The 15,245-nt window shown below is 45.2% G+C and overlaps 1 protein-coding gene across 4 annotated transcripts in view; it reads right to left on the reverse strand.

The window, feature by feature from the left end:
• Window positions 1-15,245, reverse strand: part of tmem63c (transmembrane protein 63C) — a 400,240-nt gene that overhangs the window by 238,145 nt on the left and 146,850 nt on the right. For all 4 annotated transcript variants that reach the window (XM_072567924.1, XM_072567925.1, XM_072567923.1 and 1 more), the window contains 2 exons: window positions 9,097-9,176; window positions 4,071-4,158 (listed from right to left, as the gene is read on the reverse strand). In XM_072567924.1, the coding sequence (XP_072424025.1) occupies window positions 4,071-4,158; window positions 9,097-9,176 (168 nt within the window). The remainder of the gene's footprint in view (window positions 1-4,070; window positions 4,159-9,096; window positions 9,177-15,245) is intronic.

Here is a 15,245-nt window from a genome sequence, read left to right on the forward strand (position 1 = left end):
CTGTGGCCAGGGAAGTATTAAAGGAGGAGCAATCTCCTCCCTTGCCTTCCAAAGCAGCCTGGGATACATCCCGTCAGGCAATGGCAATTTACGCATCTTTATGTCAGATAAAATATCTAATACCTCTTTCTTATTAATCTTAACATGTTCCAGAGCCTCAACATCTCAAGTGAAATCCCCAGCAACAATGCCTTTCACTTCTGTGAATACAGATGAGAAATATTAATTTCATACCACACTCACAACCTCTAGCTCCACACACAGATTTTGCTGTTAGTCTCCACAAGATCCTATTCTTTCCCTGGTAATTCTCTTGCTCTTAATACTACTTTTAAAAGACTCCCACTTTCCAAAGGTAGACTTACATGCAAGCAGTTGCTCTCAGTCTATGTTTGCCAAATCCTGCCTCATGATATTGAAATTGGCCTTTTCCCAATTTAGGTGCTTAATTTCTGCACCACTTTACATTTTCTCACAATAACTTTGAAACTTACAGTTTGGTCACCATCTCTAAAACGTTCATTCACTGAAACTTCAACCACCTGTTCAGCTTTACTCCCTAGGATTATGTGATGGTGCTGGTGTTGCACTGGGGTGGACAAAGTTAAAGTAAAATCAGACAACACCGGGTTACAGTCCAACAGATTTATTTGGAAGCACTAGCTTTCAGAGCACTGCTCCTTCATCAGGTAGCTGTGAAGCAGGAGCATAAGACATAATTTATAGCAAAAGATTACAGTGTCATACGGCTGAAATGATATACTGAACAAACCTGGATTGCTGTTAAATCTTTCATCTTTTAGAATGGGTTGCAGGTTTCAGTTCATTAATATGCAAATCCCAGGACTTTTTTAAGTCACATTCGCAAGATAAGTTTTATAAAAAAAGGTGACATCTCAGCTCAGACAATGTATTAAAGATGTGATGTTACAGCCTGTCTGCATCCCAACCTTGAGTCAGATTGGTTCTATTTCCAAAGTAGGAAGTTATAAACTGTTGCATGGATTGACTGCCTGCAGATTGTGCACTTTTTGAGCAAAATAGAGTGTATCTGCAAATATAATTCTGCAAATGCAAATTCGCCCCATAGACTTATATATATGCATGCACATGAGAGAGAGAGTGTTTGTGTGTGTACTTGCATGATAAAGTGTGTGTGTGTGAGTGAGATGGAGTATAAGTCTGTGAGAGGGTGTGTGCATGGGTGTGAGTGTGAGGGGTGTATGTTTGTATGTCTGAGAGACAGCATGTGAATGAGAGAGAGTCTGTGTGAGTGTGTGAGTATATAAGAGTGTGCGGGTAAGAGACAGTGTACAGTGTAGTGGAGCAACCTGTAGTCTGACATGAACCCAAGGTCCCGGTTGAGGCCATCCTCATGAGTAATGAACTTGGCTATCAGCCATGGCCTCCACCGTCAGGTACACAGGGCCCAGCCACAGCCTCCACCATCAGGTACCCAGGGCCCAGCCATGGCCTCCACCGTCAGGTACACAGGGCCCAGCCATGGCCTCCACCATCAGGTACCCATGGCCCAGCCACAGCCTCCACCATCAGGTACCCAGGGCCCAGCCATGGCCTCCACCGTCAGGTACACAGGGCCCAGCCATGGCCTCCACCATCAGGTACACAGGGCCCAGCCATGGCCTCCACCGTCAGGTACACAGGGCCCAGCCATGGCCTACACCATCAGGTACACAGGGCCCAGCCATGGCCTCCACAGTCAGGTACCCAGGGCCCAGCCACAGCCTCCACCATCAGGTACCCAGGGCCCAGCCATGGCCTCCACAGTCAGGTACCCAGGGCCCAGCCATGGCCTCCACCATCAGGTACCCAGGGCCCAGCCACAGCCTCCACCATCAGGTACCCAGGGCCCAGCCATGGCCTCCACCATCAGGTACCCAGGGCCCAGCCATGGCCTCCACAGTCAGGTACCCAGGGCCCAGCCATGGCCTCCACAGTCAGGTACACAGGGCCCAACCACGGCCTGGGCAAAGATGGTTGCAGCAGACTAGCAGTATTCATGCCTGAGTCCTGGGCCCACAGCTTTTCAGCTTCCATCTGCCTTTCTTTTTTTCTCTCTCCTTTTACTTCTGCTCTCTTTTTTTCTTTTGTTAACCTTTTCATCAGCATCCCGGAGTGTTGTCAGGGGGAGCAGTACCCTTCCCAGAGTATCAGTAGCAGTGGGAGCAATCCCCTTCCCGGAGTGCTGGTAATGGGAGCGGTTCACTCCCGGAGTGTTAGTGGTGGCCCCAGCAAGGTGATCACACCATTTTTACTTCTAAGCTTCACCAATGGCCTCATGTGAAGAGCCTTTATCAGCAATGCAATGGCCCCATCTCTCTTGCACAGCCATATCTGCCTGAAATCTCTATAATCTAGAACGTTGAGCCAGTTCTGTCCTTCCTTCAACCATATTTCAGTGATTGCAACAATATCATATTCCTTCATCCTGCTCAATGCTCTAAGTTCCTCTGCCTTACCAGTCAAGCTCTTGTGCTAGAATAAATATAATTTAGCTTTCTGGTCCTTCCATCTGCCTTATCACACCATGTCTTCTCTGCCTGCTGGACTGTCTTAGTATTCCCTTTGTATCGGATTGAACCTTGTTCCTGACTCCATCTACTCTGTGCTCTAACCCCCTGCCAAATTAGTTTAACACCTCCCGAATATTGTATGCTTTATTAACTGCATTCTCCAAATGTCCTGTCACTTTCATGATTTATGCATGTATACACCAAGGTCCCTCTGTATCTGCACCCTCTTAAGTACTAACCCCTATTTTATATTGTGTGTCCATGTTACTCCTAACAAAATGCATCACCTCACACATCTCTAATTGAACTCTTTCTTCCATCTACCTGTTCATTCCACCATATCAAAGTTCTTGTCTACAATGTCCTCCTCACAGTTTAAAATGACTGCAAGTTTTGTAAGCAACTCCATTTAATCTGTAAGAATAACCCACAAGCTCCAGTCTCTTGCTATTTAAATTCTCCATTTTGCTCTCACTCTGATCTCTCGATCCTCAGCCGCCTGTCGTGTTCCAGTGAAGCTCAATGTAAGCTTGAGGAACAGCTCATTGTACTTCAATGAAGCACATTACAGCCTCTGGACTCAATGCTGAATTCAAATATTTAAACCATAGTTTCTGTCCTCATTTTGTTTTCTTTTCTTGCCATGTTTGGATCTTGTTTATGGCCGAATAGTTGTCCCTGGTTACATGCATATGAAAAAACATACAGACATATGCATTAGGAGCAGGAGTAGGCCACTTGGCCCCTTGAGCCTGCTATACCATTTAATAAGAGCATGGCTGACCCGATTACTCCACATTCCCTCTTATTTCTGATAACCCGTCATCACTTTGCTGACCAAGAATCCTTTTTTTCCTTCACAGCTCACACCTCTGGATTCATCATTCATTTCTTTACCATCCTCTTGTGCCTTGTTCCACAAACCCTTTCCCCATTTAATCTGCTTAAAACCAACATTACATTCCTAACTTTGCTCAGTTTTGGTGTAAGATAATGAACTTGAAATATGAACTGTTTCGCCTGCTACAGACAATGCTTGAAACTCCTGCTGAATATTTCCAACATTTTCTATTTCTTTCACATTTCTAGTATCCAAAGTAACTCGGTAATATTTTTGTCTGACCATAGAACACAGAAAAGTACAGCACAGAACAGGCCCTTTGGCCCACGATGTTGTGCCGAGGATTAATCCTAATGTAAAATAAATTAACCTTTACTTACACTTACCCTCAATTCACTGCTGTCCATGTGCATGTCCAGCAGTCGCTTGAACATCCCTAATGACGCTGCTTCCACCACCATCGCTGGCAACTCATTCCATGCATTCACAGCTCTCTGTGTAAAGAACCTATCTCTGACGTCTCCTCTATACCTTCCTCCTAATATCTTAAAATATATCTGAACATTATTGTTGTATCCTGGAAGTCTCAATAAATGACATTCAGTTAGGTTCCCCATAACAGCGTGTTACAAAAATTACAGTGGCTCGAATTGGAGGCTCAGTCAAAACTGGTGCAAGCTCAATTGTTAACTTACCACATCTTTACTCTCCAGTTCAGTTGGGCTGGTTTCAGAAGGAGATTTCTCCTTTTCGGTCTGTTCTCCATAAAACAATGAGGTGAGGCTACATAAAATAGAGAAGGAAAAGCTTTAGACATAACTGCTGACAACGACTGTCCCAGAGCACTGAGCATCATAAACACTGAGTGCACACAAGGGACTGTAATAGAGACAGCATTGACTAGGGTGGGTATGAGTAGGGAGATAGCAGAAGGACAAATGGATGGCATAGCAGAGAAGGGAGTGGAAGCATGACAAGACAAGACAGGAGGGGGCAGCTGGGTGGTAGGTGGTAGTAGGGGAGGGAAGTAGGGTGCTGAGATATTGGAAGTGAAATTACTTCACAGAGACCAGTATCTTGTCACCAAGTCACCCTTTATTTACACATGGAGAGTCCTTGATACTGACCCAGCTCCCTCAGACCCAGCTCTCAGAGTGAACAGAACCCCTAACACTATGTCTATATCTGTCAGTCTGGGCTCCCCAACTGGACCAGGTTAATAGCCCCAATCAGGGAACTCAAATTCTATGAGGTTCCCCTGGGTGATCTCATTAGAATCACTATAGTAAGGTAGGGACAGATGGAGGGGCTTCCCTCAATGATAATTTCAGAAGTTAAATATTAGGAAAGGATTGACGTTCCTCTTGAACAAAAGGCTGAGTGGTGACCTAAAAAGGATCTTCAAAATGATGGAAGGATTTGATTTAGTGGATATGGGAAGAATGTTGCCTTTTTTGGAAAAGGGTGAAACTAGATGTCCTTACTTTAGAGTGTCATCATAGCTAGTGCAGACATGGTGGACAAAAGGGCCTGTTCCTGCACTGTACTGGTCTATGTTAATATAAGAGAGTCACCTAGAAATATGATGAGAATTCACAAGACACTTCTCTATCCAGAGAGTTTTGACAATGTAGAATGGGTTCCTACAGGGAGTGATTAATGCCAATAGTTTAGATGTATTCATAAGGAGCTATACAAGTTTATGACAGCAAAGGGAACAGAGAGTTACAATGGTCAATTTAGATGAAGGAAAAGTTCAAGGAGCCTAAATACTAGAATTGACTCGTTGGGCCAAATGGCCTGTTCAACATATCCCATGTTACTTTATATAATAAGCCACATATAAAATTATTCATAAACCTGCCTTTCTGGCAGCCATGAGTTGCCCATCTACAGGGGGTCAGCAGGTCACAGCCCTAGAACAGGGCTCCATAACAGACACTAGATGCTGTTTGTAAATACCTGTTTCAGCTAAGTCCTGGAAATCTATAGTGGACCCTGCACTGAAACAGGAAGGGACCCAATCTAATATGGAATATCTGAAGGCAGCCAGCCATATTAGATACCCATGATATGCATGCAAAATGGGCGAGGTCTTTGTTTCTTTTTAATTAAGTCACAGGATGTGGTTGTTACTAGTTGGGCTAGCATTTAATTCTAGAAGAAAGTGAGGACTGCAGATGCTGGAGATCAGAGCTGAAAATGTGTTGCTGGAAAAGCGCAGCAGGTCAGGCAGCATCCAAGGAGCAGGAGAATCGACGTTTCGGGCATGAGCCCTTCTTCAGGAATGAGGAAAGTGTGCCAAACAGGCTAAGATAAAAGGTAGGGAGGAGGGACTTGGGGGAGGGGCGTTGGAAATGCGATAGGTGGAAGGAGGTCAAGGTGAGGGTGATAGGCCGGAGTGGGGGTGGGGGTGGAGAGGTCAGGAAGAAGATTGCAGGTTAGGAAGGTGGTGCTGAGTTCGAGGGTTGGGACTGAGACAAGGTGGGGGGAGGGGAAATGAGGAAACTGGAGAAATCTGAGTTCATCCCTTGTGGCTGGAGGGTTCCTAGGTGGAAGATGAGGCGCTCATCCTCCAGCCGTCGTGTTGCTATGGTCTGGCGATGGAGGAGTCCAAGGACCTGCATGTCCTTGGTGGAGTGGGAAGGGGAGTTGAAGGGTTGAGCCACGGGGTGGTTCAGTTGGTTAGTCTGGGTGTCCCAGAGGTGTTCTCTGAAATGTTCCGCAAGTAGGCGGCCTGTCTCCCCAATATAGAGGAGGCCACATCGGGTGCAGCGGATGCAGTAAATGATGTGTGTGGAGGTGCAGGTGAATTTGTGGCGGATATGGAAGGATCCCTTGAGGCCTTGGAGGGAAGAAAGGGGGGAGGTGTGGGTGCAAGTTTTGCATTTCTTGCGGTTGCATTTCTTCCCTCCCCTCATTGTCCCTGAGAAGGTGGTGGTGATCTAGCTTCTTGAACTGTTGGAGATAGATCCAAAATGCTGTTGGGGAGAGAATTCTGGTATTTTGACCCAGTGACACTGAATGAAAGGCGATATATTTCTAAATCAGGGTGGTGAGTAACTTGGAGAAGAATTTGCGGGCATTGTTGTTCCCATGTATCTGCTGCCCCTGACTTCTAGATAGAAATGGTGAAGAGAAGAATTGGAAGGAGCTGTCTAAGGACCCATGGTGAATTTCTGCAGTGCATCTTGTCATACAATGTAAATTTTGTGCAAATATTTCTCAAAAGAGGATGCTGCTGCTCAGACTATGGTGAGAGAAGAGAAAACTCCCACCAGAAGGGTTTAACATTAATAAGGAAGAGATCTTGGATAGAGTGTTGCTACTTAAAGTTGACAAGTGGGAATAGGGGAGCTTCATCGAAAGATTCAGAAGGAATTGGGAGTGGCAGTTTCAGGGGAACTGGCTACAATCTTTCAATCTTCCCTCAACTAAGGAAAGACTGGTTAGCTGCAAACATTATAGTCTCATTCAAGATTGGGATAATCCCAAAATTATAGATCCATCAGTTTGACTTTGGTGATGGAGAAGCTTCTAGAGAGATTATTTGGGAAAGAATTAGTAGTAGCATAAAAAAAGGCTAATTAGGAAGAGTGAGCATGGATTTCTAAAAGGCAAATCATGTTTAACTAACTTGCTAGAGTTTTTGAAGAGATTACAGAAAGGGTTGATGAGGGTAATGCTGTTAATGTGGTATACATGGATTTCCAGAAGCAGCTGATACAATGCCACATGACAGACTTGTGAGGAAAGTTATAGCTCATGGTAAAAAAGGGATAATAGCAATGTTAATACAACATTGAATGAGTGATAGGAAGTAAAAACAATGACTGCAGATGCTGGAAATCAGATTCTGGATTAGTGGTGCTGGAAGAGCACAGCAGTTCAGGCAGCATCCAAGTAGCTTCGAAATCGACGTTTCGGGCAAAAGCCCTTCATCAGGATAGGAATATAGAGAGTAATGGTCAATGGATATTTTTCAGACTGGAGGAAAGAGATCCCCAGGCTCAATATTGGGACCCTTTCTTTCTCCGATATATATTAATGATTTGGATCTTGGTGTGCAGGAGACAATTTCAATGCTTGCAAATGAAAGTTGAAGAAGTGTAAACTGCAAAGAAGACAGTGTGGAACTCTAAAAGAACATTCACAAACTGATGGAGTGAGTGGATCAGTTGCAGGTGAGATTCAATGCAGATAAGTATGAAGTGATGTACTTTGGTAGGAAGAATATTGAAAGACAATGTAAAATAGGGGACAGTGCTAAACGGGTGCAGGAGCAGAGGAACCTGGTGGATATGTGCACAGATTCTTAAAGGTGGCAGGACAGGAGAGAAAGCAGTTAATAAAGTTTACAGTGTTTCTCTCTTTGTTAGCAAGAGTAAAGAGTACAAGAGCAGGGAGGTGATGTTGAACTTGTATAAGACAGTTGTTAGACCTTAACTGGAGAACTACGTACAGTTGTGTATAGTTGTATTATAGGAAAGTTGTGAATGCAATGGAGAGAATGTGGAAGTGATTTTCAAGAATAGTTCCAGAATTGGGAAACTCCAGCAATGAAGACTGATTCAACAAGTCGGAACTGTACTCCTTGAAGAGACAAAGCTTGAGTCATGGTTTGATCGAGGCTTTCAAAATCATGAACAGGCTGGACAGAGTAGAAAGGGAGAAACTATTCCCACTCATCAAAAAAGGCAAGTACAAGAGAGCATAGACTTAAAGTGATGTGCAAAAGAAACAAAACTGATTTGACGTAATACTTTTTTACACAGCAAATAGTTATGGTATGAAATGCAGTGCCTGGAAATATGTTGGATTAAATTAAACATTTAAGAGGGCATTGGATGATTATTTGGAGAGAAATAGAGTGCAAGGGTCTGGGGAAATAGGAGGACATTGGCACTTGGTAATGGAACTGGTGTAGGCATGATGGGCTGACTGGCCTCATTCTTTGCCATAACAAATCTGTGATTCTTTGTACATGAACCTGTGCATCCAACTGTACGGCTGTACACAAATGGGTAAATCCAACTCTCTCTCTTTCTGTGTAGTCGAGCATGTTCATCTGCATCTCACTCTCTCTCACTCTATCTGTACATGAGTATGCATCCACCTCTCTCTCACTCTGTATATGAACATGTGCAAATCTCTCTATTTTTACATGAGTGTGTGCATTCTGTTCTCCCTTTCTATCACCATATACCAGAAGGTGTATCTTTCAATTAATCTCCATACAGGATGCATGCATGTGCCTCAGTGTACTAGAGTTGTGTCTACCTCCCTCTGTACCAGAGTCTCGTCATCTGTGTATCTCTGTACCAAAGTGTGTAACTGTCTCTTTCCATAATCTAGCATGTGCACTGGTGCCTCACTTTTCTGTATTCCAGAATAAGCTGATCTGTGTCTTTACCCAAATACAAGTGGTGTTTCACACAGCACCTAACAGTCAATGCCTTGGTCAACATACAGTATGTCAGGCTTTGCCATCCCATATCCTCTCCTAACAAAGCACAATTGCCACTGTCAAGGGCAGGTCTCTTATCCCACTCACAAAAAGACAATTACAGCACACACTGTATTCCCAGTGAAGTGAATTGAGCCATGCATTATCCTTGTAAATCACCTTAATAGATCGACATGGGGAAATACTGAACTAGCTGGAAGGTGAAGCTGATGCAAAGAGAAGGGGATATAAAGAAGCAATGAAACAGGCAGGACCTGTCATTATCCATGAGCAGAGCCAGGCGCCCATAGTCCCAGGCTGCCTTCCGCAGGCAGGAAAATATGAAGAGCAGCACCTGCAATCAGAGAGAAACAATGAAAGGTTAATATTTCCAGCTCTAACTGATGTATTTTATACTAGTACATAGGTATCGCCACTCAACTAAGATGCATAATTAAATCCATCCCTATAGTGGGGCAGTACAGTGGCTCAGTGGTTAGCACTATGGCCTCACAGCACCATAGACCCAGGTTCGATTCCAGCCTCCGGCAACTGTCTGTGTGGAGCTTGCACATTCTTTTTGTGTCTGTGTGGGTTTCTTCCGGGTGCTCCGGTTTCCTCCCACAATCCAAAGACGTGCAGGTCAGGTGGTTTGGCTATGCTAAACTGCCCATAGCAGTTGGTGCATGAGTCATGGGAAATGTAGAGAAATAAGGAAATGGATCTGGGTGGGTTACTCTTCGGAGGGTCGGTGTGGACTTGCTAGGCCGAAGGGCCTGTTTCCACACTGTAGGGATTCTAAGTTAATTCCAAGTTCAAAGTCACCATGCTGGAGAAAGGATCAACTTTTCCTGGCTTTAGACTTCGTTTCTGCATGAATACAGAGTAAAGGTTCCTCCACACTTTCTCCATCAAACACTCCTGGGACAAGGACAGCACAGGGTTGGGTAAGTGCTTGGGCTCCCCTTGCATTGTCCCCATCAAACTCTTCCAGGACAGATATTTCACATCGTATATTGCAATAACTTGAGTTGAAAACCCTGTTCTGGTCAAAGGTTTGAACTGCCTGCCAAATTACAGCAAGAAACATAGAACATAGAACATAGAAACATAGAACATAGAAACATAGAACACAGAACATAGAACATAGGAACATAGAACATAGAAACATATAACATAGAAACATAGAACATAGAACATAAAAGAATAGAACATAGAAACATAGAACATATAGAACATAGAAACATAGAACATAGAAACAGAGAAACATATAACATAGAAACATAGAACATAGAAACATAGAACATAGAAGATAGAAACATAGAACATAGAAACATAGAACATAGAAACATATAACATAGAAACATAGAAACATAGAACATAGAAACATAGAACATAGAACATAGAAACATAGAACATAGAACATAGAAACATAGAACATAGAAACATAGAACATAGAACATAGAAACATAGAACATAGAAACATAGAACATAGAAACATAGTACATAGAAACATAGAAACATAGAAACATAGAACATAGAACATAGAAACATAGAACATAGAAACATAGAACACAGAAACATAGAACATTGAACATAGAACATAGAAACATAGAACATAGAACACAGAACATAGAAACACAGAACATAGAAACATAGAACATAGAACATAGAAACATAGAACCACTGGGACGAATGTAGATTTCTCCAGCTTCCTCATTTCCCCTCCTCCCACCTTGTCTCAGTCCCAAACCCCGGATTCAGCACCGCCCTCTTGACCTGCAATCTTCTTCCCTACCTCTCCGCCCCCACCCCCTCTCCAGCCTATCACCCTCACCTCCTTCCAACTATCGTATTCCCAGCGCCCCTTCCTCAAATTCCCTCCCCCATACCCTTTATCTCAGCCCGCTTGGTACACCAGCCTCATTCCTGAAGAAGGGCTTATCTCCTGCTCCTTGGATGCTGCCTGGTCTGCTGTGTTTTTCCAGCACCACATCTTTCAACTCTGGTCTCCAGCATCTGCAGTCCTCACTTTCTCCTAATAATATGGAGACAGCAGGTTGATTGCTCACTTCTGATTCTTGTATTATAAGACATTGGCATTTGTTTATCTTATTTTGTAATGACTGGGCCGAGGGCTTGGCTCAAACTGGGAGGTGCTATGGTAGGATTATTGGAAAGTAGGAGTGTCCCCTGTGGACAAGGGAGAAGGGTCATCGTTCACCCACCTCAAACACCTCTGACGACCCCTTCTCCCGCCTCCAACACACCCCATCCACCTGGACACCCCGTGCTGGCCTCTTAACTGCCCTCGATCGCTGCATAGCCAACTGCCGCCGTGACATTAACCGCCTCAACCTCTCCTCCCCTCTCATCCACTCCAACCTCTCATCCTTGGAACGTGCAGCCCTCCACTCCCTCCGTTCCAACCCCAACCTCACTATCAAACTGGCAGACAAGGGAGGCGCGGTAGTAGTTTGGCGCACTGATCTTTACACCGCTGAAGCTGGATGGCAGCTCATGGACACCTCCTCTTCCTGCCCCCTTGACCATGACCCCACCTCCCACCACCAAACCATCATCTCCCAGACCATCCATAACCTCATCACCTCAGAGGATCTCCCATCCACCGCCTCCAACCTCATAGTCCCACAACCCCGCACCGCCCATTTCTACCTCCTGCCCAAAATCCACAAACCTGACTGCCCCGGCCGACCCATTGTCTCAGCCTGCTCCTGCCACACCGAACACATCTCTGCATACCTCGACACGGTCCTGTCCCCTTTAGTCCAAGAACTCCCCACCTATGTTCGGGACACCAACCATGCCCTCCACCTCCTCCATGATTTTCATTTCCCCGGTCCCCAACGCCTTATCTTCACCATGGACATCCAGTCCCTGTACACCTCCATCCCCCATCACGAAGGACTCCAAGCCCTCCGCTTCTTCCTTTCCCGCCGTACCAACCACTACCCTTTCACTGACACCCTTCTTCGACTGACTGAACTGGTCCCCACTCTGGTAAAAACAATGACTGCAGATGCTGAAAACCAAATACTGGATTAGTGGTGCTGGAAGAGCACAGCAGTCTGAACAACTTCTCTTTCCAATCCTCCCACTTCCTCCAAACCAAAGGAGTAGCCATGGGCACCCGCAAGGGCCCCAGCTATGCCTGCCTCTTCGTAGGATATGTGGAACAGTCCATCTTCCGCAGCTACACTGGCATCACCCCTCACCTTTTCCTCCGCTACATCGATGACTGTATCGGCACTGCCTCGTGCTCCCATGAGGAGGTTAAACAGTTCATCCACTTTACCAACACTTTCCACCCCGACTTCAAATTTACCTGGACCATCTCAGACTCCTCCCTCCCCTTCCTAGACCTTCCCATTTCTATCTCGGGCGACCGAATCAACACGGACATTTACTATAAATCGACTGACTCCCACAGCTACCTAGACTCCACTGCATCTGCTCCCAGGAGGACCAGTTCCAATACCGTAAAACCCAGATGGCCTCCGTCTTCAAAGACAGCAATTTCCCCCCAGACGTGATCGACGATGCTCTTCACTGCATCTCCTCCACTTCCTGTTCCTCCGCCCTTGAGCCCCGTCCCTCCAATCGCCACCAGGACAGAACCCCACTGGTCCTCACCTACCACCCACCAACCTCCATATACATTGTATCATCCGTCGTCATTTCCACCACCTCCAAATGGACCCCACCACCAGGGATATATTTCCCTCCCCTCCCCTAACAGCATTCCAAAAAGACCACTCCCTCCGTGACTCCCTCGTCAGGTCCACACCCCCCACCAACCCAACCTCCACTCGTGGCACCTTCCCCTGCATCCGCAAGAAAAGCAAAACTTGCACCCACAACTCCCCCCTTACTTCCCTCCAAGGCCCCAAGGGATCCTTCCATATCCGCCACAAATTTACCTGCACCTCCACACACATCATTTACTGCATCTGCTGCACCCGATGTGGCCTCCTCTATATTAGGGAGACAGGCCGCCTACTTGCGGAACATTTCAGAGAACACCTCTGGGACACCCGGACCAACCAACCCAACCACCCCGTCCGTGGCTCAACACTTCAACTCCCCCTCCCACTCCACCAAGGACATGCAGGTCCTTGGACCCCTCCATCGCCAGACCATAGCAACACGACGGCTGGAGGAAGAGCACCTCCCTGTTAGGCCCCTTGCATTGAAGGCTCCTTACATTGAAACAAATGCAGTTTAATTTATTTGACCTATCTTGTCCCTGCCTGCCCTGACTGTTTCACTCAGTTCTATCCTCATCTGTACCCGTCTCAGATCGATCTTTTTCCTCACTATCTCCCTGGGTCCCACCTCCCCTACCTTACGAGTTTAAATCCTCCCAAGCAGTTCTAGCAAATTTGTTTTCAAGGTTGCATTTTTAAATTTATTTGAATTGTTTATGGTATCTACTCAATGCTTCTTGAGTGGGTTCTTCCTCCTGGTGGGTCTCGGACTTTCTTGAATGATCATGGCTAGTCATTCGCTTAAATAGTGCACCTGGAATGTCAAGGGGAGCCACTCACCAATTAAAATATTTATCAAGTCTTAAAAAAGAGTGTTGATGTAGCCCTTTTACAGGAGACACATCTACTTAATAAGGAGCATTCAAAGCTGCAGCAGGTTAGGTTTGGCCACGTGTTCTTTTCAGCTTTCAGCTCAAAAAAGTAGCAGAGTGGCCATTCTTATCCGGAAGAATCTTCCCTTCCAAACGTTAAGAATAAAAGATGAGTCCAGACAGTATATGTTACTTAAAGGCCTAATATATGGAGAGGAGTACGGGATTTTGAATGGATATTGCCCTTTTAAATTTGTAACAGGCGCACTCTCCAAGTTGATGGCTCTCGGGGTGCGTCACATAATTATAGGAGGAGATTTTAATTGTATTATCGATCCTGAGGTGGATAGGATACCTAGGAGTCTGTGGGTATATCTCAGAGATCTAGGCAGTTGGTTGATCTGAATAGGGAGTTGGGACTGGTAGATGTGTGGAGATGTCTTCAGTCCAAGGGTAGGGATTTTACTTTTTACTCTAACCCACACAAATGTCATACCAGAATCAATATACTTTTTGTCCCCTCGACCTTTCTGAATTCAATATTGTCTTGTAAAATAGGAAATATAACTATTTCCGACCACGCAGCAGTGTATATGGAGGTCAGGACTAGTGGTGATAAGATGGGTTCCCGACACTGGCACATGGACCCTTTCCTATTGAAGGATAGTAAGCTCATAGAATATTTCTCACAGGAATTTAAAATTTTCTGGGGTATGAATTCAGGTCCAGCCAGTAACCCGTCGGTGATGTGGGAGACTGCTAAGGCATATGCGCATGGCTTGGTTATCTCATATTCTGCGGCCCAGAAAAGACAAAAGGCAAAATAACAGTGTCCACTTGAGGCTCACCTGAAGGCAGCTGAGACAGCTTATGCTGATAGGCCGTCCATTACTAAACTACAGCAGATTACAGTCCTCAGGCCAACTTTGAATACCGCACCTACTCAAACAGCAAAGAGGGAGATACTGTTTGTGAAGCAGAGATTATTTGAGCACGGCGAGGGGGTGCTGGTACCCTGACTTGAGATCCTAAAAAGATCAATGCAGCCTTTAGAAAGTTCTACTTTGAGCTGTATAAGTCAGAGGGCTCTGAGGATAGAGCGAGGAGGATGGAGTCTTTTTTAAAAAACTTATATTTGGAACGGTTTGGCATTGGAGAGGTCTTTGCCAAGTGGGTCGCAGTATTATATAACGACCCTAGAGCAGCAGTGATTACCAACGGCATAAGATCGGATAGCTTTAGTGTTGGCAGAGGTTGTCATCAAGGGTGCCCTATCTCACCACTACTATTTACACAGTGATTGAACCGCTGGCGGAAGCTATCCAAATTAACCCTCATATAACGACCCCGGAGGGAGGATCGCGTTTAGCATAAAATCACTCTTTACGAGGACGACTTCCTTCTTTTCTTAAATGACCCATCGATATCTGTGCCCTGCTTAATTCAAGTGGTTAACTTGTTTGGTATGTTTTCGGGTTACAAAATTAACTTTATGAAACCAGAGGCCATGCCGCTAGGAGGTCTTACACATCCAATTTTCCAGATGGATCCCATTTCCCCTTTCAGTGGTCACTGAGAGGTTTTCTCTATTTGGGTATTTTTATTACCCTGGTATTTGATCAGCTATACAAAGCTTGGAGGATAATGCGACAGGATGAGGGTAATTCACAAAAAACATCTCTTTCTACTCCTATAGTGGGAACGTTGGGATTTCAGCCAGGCTTGACTGATGCTGGATTTAAAGTTTGTGAGATCTGTTTGGGAGATCTGTTCGATGGGGAGGTCATAATATCCTTTGAACAGTTATGTCAGAAGTTCGGGTTG

The sequence above is a fragment of the Chiloscyllium punctatum genome, chromosome 4 (genome assembly GCF_047496795.1).
Source record: "Chiloscyllium punctatum isolate Juve2018m chromosome 4, sChiPun1.3, whole genome shotgun sequence".
Taxonomy (NCBI): Eukaryota; Metazoa; Chordata; class Chondrichthyes; order Orectolobiformes; family Hemiscylliidae; genus Chiloscyllium; species Chiloscyllium punctatum.